Genomic DNA, 19,256 nt, shown 5'->3' on the forward strand with positions numbered 1-19,256 from the left:
GGCGCCTTCTGGGGAGAGCAGGATGTGCTCCGTTCAGTGGTAGAATGGGGCTAGGTTAATATTACTGATATTTATTTTATTTACACCACTGGGGGCCTTCACTTGTATAACTACCTTTGGGGGGGGGCGACTAAAGGGGTGTAACTGTGGGGGGCACTATCAGGGCATTCTACTGTGTGGGGGAATTATGGGGGCCTTTCACTGTGTGTGGGCACTAAGGGAGCATAACTACGGAGTAGTTCTATGGCAAGAGTGGGTGGTGTTGACTTTGGGGAAGAACACAACTATTCGCTTCGTTTTTCGGTCCCGTAGAAGATCGTCAGAAAACTCATTTGTGAGTTACTTCTGCTGCTAATTCCACAACTACAGACCGATCCCAAATCAGTAATGTCGCATGCAAGCGAAGAATTCAAACCACTTCTCGGGAGGCAGAGGAGAGGGACAGGGGTCACATTTCATGTGGGAAGAACAGGGCTAAATAAAGCCGGCACTGCTAAACCGAAGCCTGACATGCAATGGAGAGGGCACAGCGCCGTGACCAGACCTAATGTCGCTAATAATGGCAGTGCCACTTTCCATGGGTTTACTCTGAACCTGCTTTGACGTCTCATATTATATTAGGGCATTGCTATTTAAGTAATTTCCTATTATATTGATATGCATATGTACATTTACATCTCAATGTAAAGCGTATGTTCTACATCAAGTACAGTATCGCTATCATGGTGGCAAGGCACGCGGGGGTCATGGCTTCCCCTTTAACCTCAGCATCAATTGTCGCGCTTGTGTAGCTTTTCTCCCAGTCTAAAAATATTAATCTGTTAGTGCCAGTGTTACTGAACGACCAGTATATGTGTCCTTTGTGCTATATATACAATTATGTTATGCATTGGCCTTCACAGCGAGTACTATTTAAAGGGGTACATTTAAAGGGATTGTTAAGGATTGGAAAGAATAAATAAATTTCCCTGAAACAGCGCCACTCTTGTCCATAGGCTGTGTCTGGTATTGCAGCTCAGCTCCATTCAATGAAAAAACAATAGCCTGTGGACATAAATGGTACTGTTTTCTGTGAGAAAAAAAAAAGAAGACCCTTTTTTTTCTAGTTCTTGGCAACCCCTTTAAGGAAGTGAGATCTATGGGTTATGTCCATGGGTGTGATTGCCCCATGAAATCAGTAAATTAGTGCAAATTGCTCCCCCTCTCAGCGAATCATAGGAACTGGGAAGAATAATGTGGCAGTAGGACTGTGCTTAAACACAGCAGCCAATCTACAGAAGCAGAGCTGCAGTGTAAAGTATTGGGGATGGAGCCAACAGCTACTACATGTAAATGCAGTCCAATAGGGCAATGAAAATATAATAATATAAAATGATCCTGGAGTCACACCCAGTCGAGTAACAGACCCCGGAGTTGGGACGTTCCTCCAGTGGTATATGGGTAAGGACAAGGCGGGTCCTCTGTATATCACCAGCACTCTGGCCAGAGCCCCTGCCTTACAAGCAGAAGCTGCAGGACACTGACCGGGGGAGAAGTTGGGAGGACAGACCAAGTAACAAAACATGGCCCAAATCCAGCAGCCAGAGCCGGCGAAAGAGAACAGAACTCTCCCAGACACCCTGACCAAGGAGATCGACCTGGTCCAGAGGGACCCCAAAAATATCAACCAGGAGGTGGTGCAGGTAAGAGAGCGATACATGGGAGATTGAAGTATATACATAGGGTCTATCTATCTAATGCCCATTTCTATCTGTCTAATATCTAATATGTATCACTGTCTCTCATATACATCTATTTATCATCAACCTTCTATCTGTCTGTCTATCTATATTTGTATATCTCATGTCCATCCATCTATCTATCTATTATCTATCTACCGTATCTATCTATCTATCCTTCTATCTATCTATCTATCTATCCTTCTATCTATCTATCTATCTATCTATCTATCTATCTATCTATTATCTATCTATCTATCATCTATCTATTATCTATCTATTATCTATCTATCTATCTATCTCATGTCCATCCATCTATCTATCTATCATTATCTATCTACCGTATCTATCTATCTATCTATCATCTATCTATCTATCTATCTATCTATCTATTATCTATCTATGGTATCCATCTATCTAATGTCCATCTATCTATCTATTTATCTATTTCCATCTGTCTAATAGTTATTACACATCCATCTGTTTATCAATAGTGTTGAGCGCCAATTTTTGAATAGCGAATTTTAATCGCGAATATCAGTACTTCGAGAATTCACGAATATTTAGAATATAGCGCTATATTTTCGTATTCAATTTTTTTTCCACAGTACACATGATCCCTCTCTGCTTCTTGCTTGTGGGCCAATGAGAAGGCTGCAAGAGCTTAGCAACATCCCTAGCAACCAATAGGAAAGTTGCCTACCCCTTTCTATATAAGAACCTCCCCAGCAGCCATTTTGTGCTGTTTCATGCAGTTGTGAGAGAGAGGAGTGCGATCTTTGTGCTGTGCTGAATCTCTGTGACTTCTGATACCTCATATATATAATGCAGATAGTGTAAGGCTGGGTTCACACCTGAGAGTATTCGATAAGCGCTGTTTACAGGCGTTTTTGAGGCGTATTTTGGGGCGTTATTGTATTTTGGAAACGCGCGTCGTACGCGCGTTCTTGCTATTGACCACAGAGGCGTACAATGAAAACCAGAGGTGTTACGCACGACAATACGCCCCAAAGAAGCTCCTGTACTTCTTGGGGCGTAGGGCGTTTTACAGCGCGTTCGTACGCGCTGTAAAACGCTCAGGTGAGAACCATGCCCATAGGGAAACATTGGTTTTTGCCTGTTGAGCATTTTACAGCGCGTAGGAACGCGCTGTAAAATGCTCAGGTGTGAACCTAGCCTTAGATAGTGTAGGTTAGTGAGTGAATAGTGTAGCTGATAGGGTCCAGTGTAGGGTGTTAGGGACATTATATAGTTAGCTCATATATATAATACAGATAGTCAGTGTAGGTTATATCCTGATATAGTGGAGCTGATAGGGTCTAGTGTAGGGTGTTAGGGACATTATATAGTTAGCTCATATATATAATACAGATAGTCAGTGTAGGTTATATCCTGATATAGTGGAGCTGATAGGGTCTAGTGTAGGGTCTAGTGTAGGTTAGATAGAGATATAGTATAGTGTAGGCTTTTGCTGTCTATTTCGTCTGTGGAAAAAAAAAAAAGCTTGTTTCTGTGTTTTAGGGTTTCGTGTGTAGTGATTTGTGTCAGCGTCTTTTTTCTGTGGAACCCCTCCCCCCCCCAAAAAAAAAGTGTTTAGGGTACTTTTACACTCGCGTTTTTGTAAAACTGATCAGTTTTATCCTAATGCATTCTGAATGGAGAACATTCTGTTCAGTATGTATCAGGATGTCTTCAGTTCAGTCCCTCTTACGTTTTTTGGCCGGAGAAAATACCACAGCATGCTGCAGTTTTCTCTCCGGCCAAAAATACTGAAAACTTGCCGGAATGCCGGATTTCCATTGAAATGCATTAATGCCAGATCCAGCCCCAAGTGTTCCGGCAAAACGGATCCGCATTTGCGATCTGCGCATGCGCAGACCTTTAAAAATGAGGGGGAAAAAATACCGGATGACAACCGGAAAGACGGATACTGTATTGCAATGCATTTGTGAGACGGATTCGCATCCGGATCCGTCTCACAAATGCATCCGTCTGCGTCCAGATTGCCGGATCTTCCTGCCGGAATCCTCTGCCGCAAGTGTGAAAGTACCCTTAGGGTTTCGTGTGTGTTGTGATTTGTGTCAGCGTCTTTTTTCTGTGAACAAAAAACAAAAAAAGTATTTTTCTGTGTTTTAGGGTTTTGTGTATATTTTATTTTACCTTTTTTGCCCCATTGTCCCCAACCCAATAAAGTTTGCCCAAATTCCCTCATTATTTTCCTTATATATATTTTTAGTATATAAAAACTGAGTGCACGTGGGCGTGCGGGCAGCCGTGGTCGTGGTAGGGGAGTTGGTTCCAGTGCTGGACCGCTGCCAGCACGGGGCCGCTCCTCTACCCACGGAGGGGTGGGCGCAGGTGGCAGGGGTGTCCACCTCATCCGTGATTCTTTTGGGTGTGGCAGCCGCCCCATTTTATCTCAAGACGCCGAGGCAGTGGTGTCATTTGTGACACAAGCTAGTGGCATGGAGTCCTCTGCCCCGGCTCCCAGCCCCCAAAAATCGACCCTGATGCTGTTTGACAGTGACAGTGAGGCTGGGTTCACACCTGAGCGTTTTAAAGCGCGTTCCTACGCGCTGTAAAACGCTCAACAGGCAAGAACCAATGATTCCCTATGGGAATGGTTCTCACCTGGGCGTTTTACAGCGCGTACGATGAGCTTCTTTGGGGCGTCTTGTCGCGCGTTCCCGTACATAGACTTAGCGGGAAAGCGCCACAATAGGCGTTCGCTTGTTCCGGAGCCGCGTATGTCAGACGCCTGTAGAATCGCGCATACAGAGCGCGACATCCCGAACGCTCAGGTGTGAACCCAGCGTAACAGTGAGAGGGATATCTTGGGGATAGTAATGCAGGAGAGTGAGCTAAAGCTAGGTCCGGATGCTCAGGACCTTTTGGGATGGAGAAGGAGGAGGGGGTACCGCCCGTCAGTACCCCAGTTATATCCCTTCCAACTGGTGCAGGTGGTTTCAGCCACAGAACCCCCACGCCTAGTCAGACCCAGACGTCAGTGAGGGGACAGCGGAGCCAGGTCAGGGGCTCCAAGTCTGCTGTTCCCCTCAGTCAACCACTGGTGGAACTTGGGTCTGACATTATAGGGAATGAAGAGGAGGGTGACCTAGAATGGGTGACACCTCCCTTGTCAGGTGACAGCAGCACTGATGAGGAAGGTAGGCACCCGAGGTCAACGGTGCACCAGGTCACCAGGGAGCCCAGTGGCAGGGGCTCCACAGGTAATTCAGCAAGAGGCGGCGGCAGCAGCAGGTGCCGCCTCAACCTGTGCGTACCGAGCCCGAACAGGTGCAAGCCAGCACCATCCCATCTTACAGGAGGTCGGTGTGTAAGTCGTCTCTTTGGGCTAAGGCCTCTTTCACACTTGCGTTGTCCGGATCCGGCGTGTACTCCACTTGCCGGAATTACACGCCGGATCCGGAAAAACGCAAGTGTACTGAAAGCAATTGAAGACTGATCCATCTTCAAAATGCTTTCAGTGTTACTATGGCAGCCAGGACTATTAAAGTCCTGGTTGCCATAGTAGTAGCGGGGAGCGGGGAAGCGGTATACTTACAGTCCGTGCGGCTCCCGGGGCGCTCCAGAGTGACGTCAGAGCGCCCCATGCGCATGGATGATGTGCCATGCGATCACGTCATCCATGCTCGTGGGGCGCCCTGACGTCACTCTGGAGCGCCCCGGGAGCCGCACGGACGGTAAGTATACTGCTCCCCGCTCCCCACTACACTTTACCATGGCTGCCAGGACTTTAGCGTCCCGGCAGCCATGGTAACCACTCTAAAAAAGCTAAACGTCGGATCCGGCAATGCGCCGAAACGACGTTTAGCTTAAGGCCGGATCCGGATCAATGCCTTTCAATGGGCATTAATTCCGGATCCGGCCTTGCGGCAAGTCTTCAGGATTTTTGGCCGAAGCAAAAAGCGCAGCATGCTGCGGTATTTTCTCTGGCCAAAAAACGTTCCGTTCCGGAACTGAAGACATCCTGATGCATCCTGAACGGATTTCACTCCATTCAGAATGCATTAGGATAAAACTGATCAGGATTCTTCCGGCATAGAGCCCCGACGACGGAACTCTATGCCGGAAGACAATAACGCAGGTGTGAAAGATCCCTTACTTTACCCTGGCAGCACCCGCCCAATCCCCATGCAGTACAATTACGTCACTGAGTTTTAAGTCACATCCAGATCTGAAGTACATGTACGTCATTAGGCGTTAAGGAGTTAAGTGGGGATGTATCTAGTGTAATGATGTACGGGGCCTTTTACTGGAATACAGAATGATGATTGCAGTTTATGTATATATACACACACACACATATATATAGATTTCAGTGTGTGTAAAATGCACAAAATCAGCCACTTACATCATGCATCTGTATCTCCCTATGCGTATAAATATATATATATACTCATGGCGAGGTCGAGATGTATGATGTAACCGGCTGATTTGCTACGTGTCACACCAGTTAATAAATAATCATTTGTAAAGGGATGAAATACTTATTTTCATAACTGTATATATACATTAGAGTGTTGGCGAGAGATACATTGTACATGGGCATTTTCTGTCACGGATCTCTCTGATCTGCTCCGAATTCCTCCTCTTTAAATCCGACCTATTTTTTTTTATATGGCCATCCTAGGGTGATTGCCCTTAAACTTCCTCTTGAGCTCAGAACAGATCTCCCTTACAATGGCCAGCTTCTCAGCGCGGACCCGGGTGCGGTCGTAGCCCCGCTCAAACATGCGCTGCAGGATAAAGATGCAAGCATATAATCCCAATTTAGTTTAATACAAGTATTGTAAATAATGTCCTCAGCAAAATATCGAAAAGTATTTTGCCTTCGAAGGGGAAATATTAGATTTAATGTTAATGTGTGGGGTCTGAGCAATCGGATATTGGCCAGCTGAGCAGAGATGTTCCTGTCTAGTGAAGTGACTGTACAGTATGGGGTGTACAGCTGGTTCGCCTCCCTGTGGTACACCCTGGGTAACGCTAAATAAACCATCAAATACTGGCGGTCAGACAAAGAAAGCTTCTCCTGAGTCCTGAGCAACAGGACACAAACTGTAATCTATAGACTCTGTGTGTGTGTATGTGTGTGTGGTATATAGTGTGGGCAGGAAAATGGATGTGCAATGTGCATGTGAGAGATATTTCTCTGCTTTCTGTACAAACATGCTACAGACATAGTGCTGTGATGCTACAACAATATTTAGTGCACCAATCAGTAATATCTACTATGACCTGATAAAAAGTGAAGTTATATGTATCGCGAAGAAAAATTCGGATCATAAGTGTCGATTTTCGCAATCATGAATATTTTAAAACACTCTATCTGCATATAAAGCGATTGGTCTGACATCGCCTCAAACTTCGGGTAGTTCGAAAACAGTTGCTAGGCCACACCCATTTTTCGCATGCGTATTAAGCGAATTTTACATTGCAATTTTAGTAATGAAAAAAAAACATGTGAACGAATTAACGAATATATGACGAATATTCTACCATATAGTCGCGAAATATCGCGAAATCGAATATTGCCCCTGCCGCTCAACACTATTTATCAGTATGCCTACTATCTATCTGTCTATCTTACATCCATCCATATTTATCATCCACCTTCTATCTATCTGTTTTAACACCTTCAGGACCCTGCCATTTTTCACCTTAAGGACCAAGCCATTTTTTGCAAATCTGACATGTGTCACTTTATGTTGTGATAACTTTAAAACGCTTTTACTTATCCAGGCCATTCTGAGATTGTTTTCTTGTCACATATTGTAACTCTTTTTAAAAGAGATACTGCAGTACGCCGCCCTGCAGGGTATTGCGATGTGAGGTCATGGTTAATGGGCAAACGAGGGTTACTCACAGTTTGTATGGAGACCCTGGGCAGGCGTACAGCAGTGATAGAGAGGCTGGCACAGGGGTCCTCTGGGGCACTCTCTGTATTTAGGGACCAGGCCTGATGGTGGATGAGGTGCCCTGGATGTTGCAGGTGTTTAATGATCCTAGGACAAGGTCCCTTTAGGATTCGTGACGCCAGTGCCTGTAACGGTGGCACACCGATTTATAGTTGTAATAAGTGTGGAACACAGGTTGTGGTGAACCAAACTTTTCTTTACTGGAAATGGTTAAACTTTATACAGTCCTTTGTAAGTTCCAGATAATGCAGCACTAATCAGCAGGCTTCACATTAATGGCAGGTACAATGTCTTTGCAAGATACTCAGAAGGTAAAGACAACACTCACAGACCAGGCTGCACTATTCCTCAGATAGCCTGGCTGTCTGTATCCCAAGGCCTGTATGCCCTAATGCTGGCTTTTATCCTTGGTAGCAATCCTCCTCAGGTATATATCCCTTGCTTTAGGTTAATGTTCCTTCTGCCCTTCAGCTTACTTGTTTAGCTGGAACAATGGCTCTGCTCTGCTTAGGGAACTTGGTTTCTCCCATAAGGTAAACTCTTCCCTTGGGGTGAATCTTCTGAGCTAACTGAGGTTCAGGAACTGCAGGCAGGCTAGACTGCACTTACTAGCCTCCTGGACTGCCCTGCACTTCCCTGTCTGGGCCTAACTATATATACTAAGGGCTCTAGCTCCCTCTAGTGTCTAAGATGAATAACTGCACCCTAATAGGCCTGCCACCCAGATAACACAGGGAAATGAACATAAAAACATCACATTAATACAATAGTCATATTAACCCTTGTGTAGTGCCCACATTTACCTAGTGGGACACTACAATAGTGATACCTCCCAAAATAGTTATTACTTTACATTCCCCATATGTCTACTTCATGTTTTCATCAATAGTGGGGTCCGATTCTGCGACGCCACTGATCCCAGGAATGGGTCTTGTTCCCCCTTTTTATGGTGTGACAGACCACACATACACCCTGCTGCTCCATTCATTTTCTTTGGGACCACTGGAATTAGCCAGCGCTGTACTCTGCCATCTCCCCCATAATGAATGGATGGAGAGGCAGGGCATATGCTCGACCTGACACTCAGTCAAGAAGGGGGATCAGTGGGGGCTCCAGCTTTTAGACCCCCACGATCACTTAGTTATCCCTGAACCTCTGGATAGAGGATAACTAGAAAATTGGACACAGTTCCTTTAACGGGCGAGCATTTTTATTTTAGGCCAGATTTTTTATTTTTATTTTTATTTATTTTTTTTACACCCAAAGAAAACCTTTAAGGATAGGGAATGTGAAAAGGTGAAACGACAATGACACGACAGGTGATAAGTGTCTGATTAATGGGGTCTGACTGCTGGGACCTCCATGATTAAGGAAACGTGGTCTTAAAGGGGTTGTATCACTTCAGTAAGTCGGATTTATCATGTAGAGAAAGTTATTACAAGCCACTTACTAATATATTGTTATTATCCATATTGCTTCCTTTGCTGGCTGGATTCATTTTTCCATCACATTATACACTGCTCGTTAACATGGTTACGACCACCCTGCAATCCATCAGTGGTGGTCGTGCTTGCACACTATAGGATAAAGCACTAGCCTATGTGTGCTCCCACGGTCCCGGCCACCAGAGAGGATGACACTTTTGCCTATAGTGTGCAAGCATGACCACCACTGCTGGATTGCAGGGGGGTCTGTAACCATGAAAACAAAATGAATCCAGCCAGCAAAGGAAGCAATATTGATAATAACAGTATATTAGTAAGTTGCTCGTATTACCTTTACATGATAAATGCCACTTACTGAAGTGAGACAACCCCATTAAGACCCTTGTGTACATAGATTACCGGTAATGTAATTGAATGTCTCAGGACCCCTTTTTTTATGATCAGTGGGTGTTCCAGCAGTCAGACCCCAGCAATCTGATATTTATCACCTATCCTGTAGATAGGCGATAGGTCATTATGGTAGGACAACCCTTTTAAATATACTATAGATTATGTGCAATCTGAGGAGGTTAAGATTTGATTAATTTCATCCCAGACATTTATACTTAAAGCGGTTAAAGAGGTCGTCTCACTTCAGTAAATGGCATTTATCATGTAGAGAAAGTTAATACAAGGCACTTACTAATGTATTGTTATTATCCATATTGCCTCCTTTCCATCACATTACACACAGCACTTATACGTGGTTACGACCACCCTGCAATCCAGCAGCGGTGGCCGTGCTTACACAGTATAGGGAAAGGCTGGAAGTCCGCATAGGCCAACACCTTTAGCACGGCCACCGCTGCTGGATTGCAGAGTGGTCAAAACCATGGATACGAGCAGTGTATAATGTGATGGAAAGGAGGCAATATGGACAATCACAATACATTAGTAAGTGCCTTGAATTAACTTTCTCTACATAATAAATGCCATTTGTTAAAGTGAGACAACCCCTTTAAGTGTGCTACACTAAATAGGGTTAGGCAAAAAACGTCTTGGTGCGTGCATTGCATGTTTTCTATGTGTGATAGCTATTCCAGTGGGGGGAACAGCCTGCCAGATCCATGCTTGCGCTAGCCTACCGTGCCGCCGGAGGTCCGCTCCGGGCCCATTCACTTTAATATTTCTGTTATCGCTGTAAAGGCAAGTGGCGGATCTGCAAAACCTGGATACCGGGTGTGCGCATTCCACATTATGTGTAACAGAACAGCCGGCCTCTAATAGAACAGTCCTATCCTTGTATGTAATGCCGACAATAATAGGACATGTTCTATCATTTTGCGTAACGGCCATGCGGACATACAGACACGGAATGCATATGGAGTCATTTCCGTTTTTTGCGGCCCCATTGAAGTGAATGGTTTCACATACAGGCCATACAAATAAATAAAAAAAATGGTACGGACACAGAAAAAAATACGTTTGTGTGTAACCACTAGGTGGCAGTATCACACAGCGATGCAGCCTCCTACTGGTGCACATTGTACAGGAGGCCCCACAGTATCTTTTAGACTTCTGGGGCTGCTGGTAGTGAAGGAGGGGAGAACATGTCTGGCCATCCTCCTGCCCTCCCTGCTGTCAGGAAACTGTGGCTGCTGGAAAGAAGGACTCCTCTGCGGTGCTGGGCTGATTTCTCAGTTAATCAGTTACACTGGTGGGCCCTAGGTACCCCAGTCCGACACTGCTCATATTTATCTATAACATATATCAAATTCAAAAAAACTTTATTGGCAGGGCCAAATAGACATTAGCATTTCTAAAGCAAGTGGGAAATAATTGGGCTGCGGATAGGGAATAGGGATAGGAACACATCCAGGGTGAGGACTACAGAAATCCACGGTATATCACTCTTGTCCCAGTCTATGGCGGGCACTGATGTATTGGTGGAGGTTTATTAAGGGTTGTGTTCTCTACTGTCTTAGTAAAATTGCACTGGGGTAATGAAGGCGCAGGCCTCTGAATAAATTTCGCTTTCCGTGCACCAGGAACTAAAATCTGTCAGCTAGGAGCTGGTGTATATTTCAGCTAAAATTTACACCATTTTTTTCTGGCATAAATTACAGTAAATCTGGTCTGTGGGAGGCCATGCCCTTTCTGCTGAGCCCCGTCACTTTTTAAAGGGCATCTGTCAGCAGTTTTGTACCTATGACACTAGCTGACCTGTTACATGTGCACTTGGCGGTTGAAGACATCGGTGTTGGTCCCATGTACATATGTGTCCGTATTGCTGAGGAAATTAAGTTTTAATATATGCAAATGAGCCTCTAGGAGCAACGGGGGCGTTAGGCCTCTTGCACATGAACAATACGGATTAGGTTCCGGATGCGTTCAGGGTGCATTCAGGAAAACTTGCACCTTTTCGCAAGCAAGTTCAGTCAGTTTTGTCTGCGATTGCGTTCAGTGGTTCATTTTTTTTTCCGCACGGGTGAAATGCACATTGATCTTGAAATGCACATCTTCTAGCAACCATCAGTGAAAAATGCATCGCATCCGCAAGCAAGTGTGGATGTGATGCGTTTTTCATTGATGGGGCTAGGGCTGCGTGAAAAACGTTGAATATAGAACATGCAGCGATTTTCATGCAACGTACAAGTGATGCGTGAAAAACAACGCTCATGTACACAGACCCATTGAAATGAATGGGTTCCGGATTCAGTGCGGGCAAAATGCGCCCGCGCGGAAAAAACTTGCTCATGTGAAAGAGGCCTTACCGTTAGGCTGAGTTCACACGAGCGTGACAGATTTGGTCCGGATGCGTTCAGGGTGCGTTCAGTTAAACTCGCACCATTTTGCAAGCAAGTTCAGTCAGTTTTGGCTGCAATTGCGTTTAGTTGTTCAGTTTTTTCCGCGTGGGTGCAATGCGTTTTGATGCTTTTTTCACGCGCGTGATAAAAAACTGAAGGTTTACAAACAACATCTCCTAGCAACCATCAGTGAAAAACGCATTGCATCCGCACTTGCTTGCAGATGCAATGCGTTATTAACGCAGCCCCATTCACTTCTATGGAGCCAGGGCTGCGTGAAAAACGCAGAATATAGAACATGCTGCGATTTTAAAGCATTGCAGAAGTGATGCATGAAAAACAACGCTCATGTACACAGCCCCATTGAAATGAATGGGTCAGGATTCAGTGCAGGTGCAATGCGTTCACCTACTGCATTGCACCCGCGCGGAAATCTCGCCCGTGTGAACTCAGCCTTACACCTAGAGGTTATGCTCTCTCTGCAACTGCCGTACCCGCTGCACTTTAATTGACAGGGCCCAGTGTGATCACATTTACACTGCCTGGCCCTGTCAAAGTGGAGAGGGCGCGGCAGTTGCAGAGAGAGCAGAGCCTCTAGGAGTAACGGTAACGCCCTTGTTGCTCCTAGAGGTTAATTTACATATATTAAAACAATTTTTCTCTGTAATGCGAGCACATATGAACATGGGACCAACACAGACGCCTTCAGCTGCCAAGTGCACATGTAACAGGTCAGCCAGTGTCATAGGGACAAAACTGCTGACAGATGCCCTTTGAAAGTGGCAAGAAGTGCAAAAGGTCAGAAATCTCGCGTAAGCGACTATTGTGGCATAAGAACAAGGTTTTATGATGATAGGAGCTTGGATTGCTACTATGTAGCTGGGCCCAGAATTATAGAAAAGATGCATGCAGAATTCCAGAAGGAATATTTCTGTTCAGCCAGAATCCCACCTTGACCAATCTTGGTTTGTGTGTGTGGACCTGCCATCAAAAAGTATAAGCCAGGTGGTCACTGGTGGTTGGTCTTCTTGGGGCCTCTTGGTGTAGCAAGGTTTTAAGAAGATAGCTTGGACTGCTACTAGGTAGGTGGGCCCAGAATGATAACGCCTTCGTCTGCCCTCCAGTGGACTTGGCGAAAAGGTGGTGCAGAATTCCAGGAGGTATATTTCTGTTTAGCCAGAATCCTACTTTGACCAGTCTGGGTTTGTGCATGTGGACCTGTCATCAAAGATTATAAGCCAGATGGTCACTGGTGGTTTGAGATGGTACAGTCATCTTCTGACAGCATAAAACCTGTTTTTCATGCCTTGTTTTTTAGTTTCTCTATGGTTTATCTAAAGCACCCTGAATGGCTGATGTTTAGGCCCATGTAGGTATAGCTGTTGATTTCTGTGAGTGGCCAGTTGTATAACAGGAAAGATACCCGTCTGACTTTGAATCTATCTATCTATCTCCTATCCATTTGTTTATCATCTCTCATATACAGTACATCTAAATCATATCTGCCTCAGGCCACCAGGGATCAGAATGTTGATGACCTATCTTCAGAATAAGTCATAAGTATCAGGCCAGTTGGGGTCCGACTCCACCCTCGCTGATCAACTCATGCAAGTGCTGCAACCTCTTCTTTACTTGGACACCGCCAACTTAGTATCGGAGGTGCAGGGTCTTGCCGTTTCTTCCTATTCAAGTGAGTGGGACAAAGCTGCAATATCCTGTACCGCTGCTACCTAGTAGACAGTGTGTAAGAAGACTAGTCCACATAAACAATGAAGAGGCTGCAGGGCTTAAACAGCTGATCATGGAGTGCTAAGAATTTTTTTTTATCCTCATGATCAGGGACATAACTAGAGTCGGGTGGGCCCCAGGACAAATTTTGGACTGGACCTCAGTGGCATTGCTGCCGTCTATAATGATATATTTTCCCCACAACAAAAAAGAATATATCTAGTTACTTATTTAGCTAGATGATAATTTTCTACTCTCCTAATAGTCCTCATCCTCATAGGATGAACATAAAACCACTCACACGAGTAACTAATATTACCGTCAAACCTTTACTGAGGAAATAATAGTATACCAAGGCCAACATTACCAATAATTACCAATAACACTAGATAAGGGCCAAATAATACTGCCAGATCATGGTGACGAATTTCCACCACATAGTGACTGAATATTACCACCATACTAATACCGATAAGTAAACTAATACTAATAAGTTAATACTAATAACGAAAGTTAATGTACTAAGACCAACATTACCACCATACAGTGACGGTATAGTAGTAAATAGTAGTAAATACCAGTTCTACATAAGCCCTGCAGACTGTCTAAGGGATTACAGTACAGTTACATCCAGTGACATCCTTTTTGATGAGAGTTTACATTTGCCTCTTCTCTATCCGGCACAGACTACCATTGAGACTTCTTCCAGCCACAACATCTTCTTGTCCACAGAGTGTAACACACAAATATCTTTGGCTCCTTGCTCTCCAGCACCCTCCTCACCTTTTCCCGATCTCTATACTAGTTATCCATAGTGCCCCAAATGGTAAAAATGCTCCCTTTGTGCAACACACAGTAATAATGCCCCTTTGCCGTTGTACCCACACATTAGTAATGTCCCGAGATGTGCCCCTATACAGTAGCAATGCCCTGCAGTGTACCCAGTACAATATTAATGAACCCATTGTGCTCCTAAACCCTAGTAATGTCCCACTCGGTGCCCCCATACAATAATCATGTCCCCCTTTCTGCCCCTATACCGTAGTAATGTACACTTCTTAATGCACCCATGCAATTGTAATGCCCCGATTGTGCTCCTAACAATAGTAATGTCTCACATTATGTGTTTTTCCTGTGTAATTGTAATGTCCCCCCCCCCATTGTACCCCCATACAGTAATTATGTCCCTATACCGTAGTAATGCGCCCTCTTTGTGCCCCCATGCAGTGTTAGGGTCTGGGGTGGCCCCAACGCTACGCTGGGTCCCCCAGACACCGTTGAGTTGTCACTACGTGTTGCTGCCTACCGGAAGGGATGGTAAGGCGTGGTATACCCCAATGGAGAAATTCAGATGCAAAACAATACAGGCGAGGCATAGGGCTGGCTTCTCCAGTCCCCTTTCTGGCAGAAGAAGGGATTGATGCTGAGAAAAGCTAGTTGTCCCTCTCTCAGAAGGCTGGTGATCCAGGGTCTGTGGCAGAGTATCCCCATCTCAACATCTTCTTCTGGTCACTCAATAGTCTGGCAGAGTCTACTCTTCTAAGCAGTGTTCCCTCACTACAAAACACTAGGGTCTTTGACTGCTCTACTTATATATATACACATATATATATATATATATATATATATATATATATATATATTTATATATATTCTGGCTAAATTTGCATTAGAGCTTCAATGATACTTAATGGCAATGACACAGGATAACAGACATAACAACATAGCTAAACCAGACATCCCAAAGGTCAGTTTGTCTGGTTTTGCTGGTAAACAAGTCTGACTTTTTCCTTACTCTCCTTTAAAGCTTATGGTAGCTGTGGAAAAATACTAGCTTCTAATTATTAGCTAGAAAGTCCCAAAAGTCTATCAGTGTGCATTAACCCTTTCCACAGGGAAAGTGAACAGCAAGTTAACCCTTTAAAGTGAAATAAAGTGAGGAGTTGATGACTTAGCATATGGGACACATGGGGCAAATGTCCAGACTTCAAAGTATCTCTGCTCCAGGGCACTACACCCATACAATATTATTGACCCCTTTGTGTCCCTCCATTCAATAGTAATGCCCCCTCTTTGTGCCCCCATACAATAGTAATGCTCCCCATTGTAATAATGTCCTGTATAATAGTAATGCCTTTATTGTGCCCCTATGCACTAGTAATGCAGGGAACCAATGCCCTTCTGTTCCACCATAGTGTTTATCTGGATCTGCACCCCGAAGATGTGGATCCACTTGAATCTATCTCTTGCTTGGGGATCCGGTCCCACCCCCTGTTACTGCTATTGTTACACCACTGCTCATAATTTTTTCTGGTTATTTAATAAACCTTATGGGAACCTATGTGGCTGTATATACCTTCCACGCCCCACTAATTTAGGTACACCGTCCTGAAATTTTGGTGACGTCCTACCACCTAGATTTCTTCGGTTGGATACACTTGTGAGGTAGATCAGCCATCATCTCCGGCGGGATAGAAGGTGTTGTACGACACTATAAAAACATGGATGCTTTCGTTCAGAAACAGCTCCACTCATGTCCACCTTCAAGTGAATGGGTCTGCACTGTAGTACCAAACACAGCCTTTATGCAAGAGGGGACTGGTTCTGGAATAAAACATGTTTTTCTAAGTGTATGGTCAGGACGCATTTGGAAATGAAAGCACTGGCTTTCGGAGTTCTTCTTCGCACCTGTCGAAACGAATGCTGGACAAAATGGTGAGCTGTAATATAGCCAAGAGCTGCTGGTATCTAGGATTCTATGTAAAATTGAGAGGCTTGGGTATTGTAGGTGCAGAGCAGGCTTATAGTCTGCAGTCTGGTTATGAATTTGTACTTTAGATCCGTGTAAATTTAACACTGCAGGCGAGGAGTGCTTCAGTCCTTGTGTGGCGGCTGCTGTCACCCATAGCAGAAGAGGTCTGACAGCTGGAGGCTCAGCCCACATCCACCTCCGCTCAGAGACAAATATACAGAGGGAATTAATGGAATCCTCGTAAATCCCATGTACCTTTTAAGTGCATGTCCATGCTACGCAGACACCATCCCTGGAGCATTGCTGACCCCTGCTGTAGCGTGTAGTACGCTTTTCTATATAGCCAACACATACCGATCCAGCGTTTGTTGTGTGATTGGGGTCCTATGAATGTGATTAGCTGGTGGCCTAGTAGCCTCACCAACACGAATGCCAGACGTAGCCTTAAATTTACCAAAAAGCTTATTCAAGGGATCATGAATTAGCCACACTAAACCACCACATTATTCCTCTCTTTTACAGCACTAGGGCTCATGCACACAATTTTAGTTTCTAGCCTCATCCGATTCGGATTCGCAAAAGATGCAGACAGTACACCGTGTGGTATCCGAATCTGTACATCGGTTCTGCGGTCCATAAAAAATAAATAAATACATGTCCTAGTCTTGTCCGTTTGCAGACAAAGAAAGGACATTTCTACAGAAATTAAAAAATAAAGGGTGGCGTGCACTAGGCCAGGATCTGTGTTTTGCGGATCCGCAATTTGCAGACCGCAAAACACTTACGGCCGTATGCTTGAGCCCTTACAGACAATGGTTTCCTACGAAGTGGCAATCATGCCCATTGTTGAGTGATTGACATGTTAAAGGGAGCCTGGTATTATTAGAACAGCTCCTGAAATACTGGGCCTGCGCAGTGAAGCCAGGTGTACTTGCCATAGCTCTGGTTGCACACTGCGCATGCGCTGGAAAACAGATTGCTTCCCACCTTGCTGACAGTCACAGCAGAGATCCTTCTCTCTGGTTTCCCTTTTTGCTAATTCTGGATAACCAGCTTTAAGACCTTAAGTGAACATCTAGACTAGCACCTAGGAAGACCAAATCAGCTACTTGAATTGAATAGCCACAATAGGATATGTCCTTCAGGGCAGTGGTCTAACCTGGTCCATGTTATCTCCCTTCAGGTGGATTTTGAGGACGTCATCGCAGAACCCGACAGCATCCACAGCCTTGACGGGGTGTGGAAAGCAAGCAGCACCACCTTCACCGTCACTAAATACTGGTGTTACCGTGTGCTCTCTGCTATTTTCGGCCTACCCCTGGCTCTGCTCTGGGGCTTCCTCTTCGCTTGTCTGTCATTCTGTCACATCTGGGCTGTAGTTCCCTGCGTCAAGAGTTACCTCATGGAAATCCAATGCCTGGGCCAATTCTACTCCGCGTGTGTCCGTACCTTCTGTGACCCAATCTTTGAGACTGTGGGCAAAGCACTGGGTGGCATTCGGGTGGCGCTCAGGAAAGAAGTCTGAAGGCCAAAAACTAAACTGAAGCCAACAGACAATGGGCTGCAGCGGTTAATATATGCAAAAAAAAATTCTATAAAGATGGTCCTTCAAAGAACTCACTTTCAATTACCAATATCATTAGGCCAATGGACCAGATTAGGTTCAAAACCCAAAGAAGCACACAAAACAGAAGAGGGTATAAATACCATATTTTATTGGCATTGTATGCACAAACAGCTGTATTTTGGTGAGAACTGGAGAAGGAGTAGAGAATACAAGGCCTCGGTTATATAGTCTTATGCATCCATAGCCACAGACATTCTTTCAAGACTCCACACGGGCCCCGAATACTTCAAGAAGTCAAACTATTCTCCCAAACTTGAAGGTCACAGTAAGGTATGGATAGTGTACGGCTCTTCTCATTACACATGGGGGGGGGGGGGGCAGAGAATCATGGGTACCCTAGAGCGTCGGTAACCCAACTGCCAGAGAGCTTTATTTGGCAGGGAGAAGCAATGACAGAGGGTGGTAACACTGTAGGGGGGAACCACAAAGCGGGGATCCAAGCAAAGCTACAAGAACAGACAATCTAAGAAAGGTGCGAGGTCCGCAGAACCATCGGCTGTCTTTTGTGCCATTAATGTGGGAAATGTATTTGAACCATAAGCTGCCTGATTGACCCGGATGTCTCATTCCTGTCACAATGGAGGATAATAAAAAGATTTTGTGTATACATTGTGCGGTTTATTTTGCTGGAGTTATAGCCGATCTTCCTACGTAGGATTCTTGGTTGCTGCATATGTTGGCTTTAAACATAAAATAATAGGGAAAATTAAATCTGAAAATTAAAAATGGTCAGTGCACCCGCTAACAGGATGGAAACCAAACAACTAGGCGCTGCTGATCTCCAGATACAATGGGATTTGGTGCAACCTGACTGATATATGTTCTCTCCCATAGCAGCCTTAGAGCTTGTTCACGTCTCCGGTAACAGCCTGCCGGAGTTTACTGGATCCGGCATTGCCCGATTCTACCATTCACCACCAGATCCCCATTGACTATAATTGGATCCAGTAGTGATCCGTCTGTTACCAGAATAAATGCTGGGTTTCGGATGGACAAATACCGCTACATGCAGCGGTATTTGTCCAGCCGACAGTCGGCGTCAATGCTGGAACAGGCTACGGAATGAACCTGCCAGATTTAGAAACGGCAACTGTGAACGTACTCTTAGCATGTTCGCGTGGGAGCGTGATTTCCTGTAGTGAACTCTTCTCCCGTGACAGGACTGCACAGCATTATAATAATTTATAATGCTGTGTGTCTCTGCCCGACCACCCCTCTAATGACTTATAATGCTGTGTGTCCCTGCCTGACCACCCCTCTA

The 19,256-nt window shown here is 44.9% G+C and overlaps 1 protein-coding gene across 1 annotated transcript; it reads left to right on the top strand.

Moving 5' to 3' along the window:
• Positions 1-1,476: 1,476 nt before the first annotated feature.
• Positions 1,477-18,602, top strand: LOC122919521 (caveolin-3-like). The gene is made up of 2 exons (XM_044268593.1): positions 1,477-1,682; positions 17,552-18,602. Exons 1-2 carry the CDS (start codon positions 1,563-1,565, stop codon positions 17,891-17,893), a joined length of 462 nt encoding a protein of 153 aa, XP_044124528.1. The 5' UTR covers positions 1,477-1,562; the 3' UTR covers positions 17,894-18,602.
• Positions 18,603-19,256: the final 654 nt, after the last annotated feature.

This window comes from Bufo gargarizans, chromosome 9 (genome assembly GCF_014858855.1).
Source record: "Bufo gargarizans isolate SCDJY-AF-19 chromosome 9, ASM1485885v1, whole genome shotgun sequence".
Lineage (NCBI taxonomy): Eukaryota > Metazoa > Chordata > Amphibia > Anura > Bufonidae > Bufo > Bufo gargarizans.

Excerpts from the sequence above, each read along its gene's own strand:
- LOC122919521 (XM_044268593.1), top strand. The coding sequence starts at position 1,563 with ATGGCCCAAATCCAGCAGCCAGAGCCGGCGAAAGAGAACAGAACTCTC. Across the intron at positions 1,683-17,551 it reads TCAACCAGGAGGTGGTGCAG|GTGGATTTTGAGGACGTCAT; the intron begins GTAAGAGAGCGA and ends ATCTCCCTTCAG.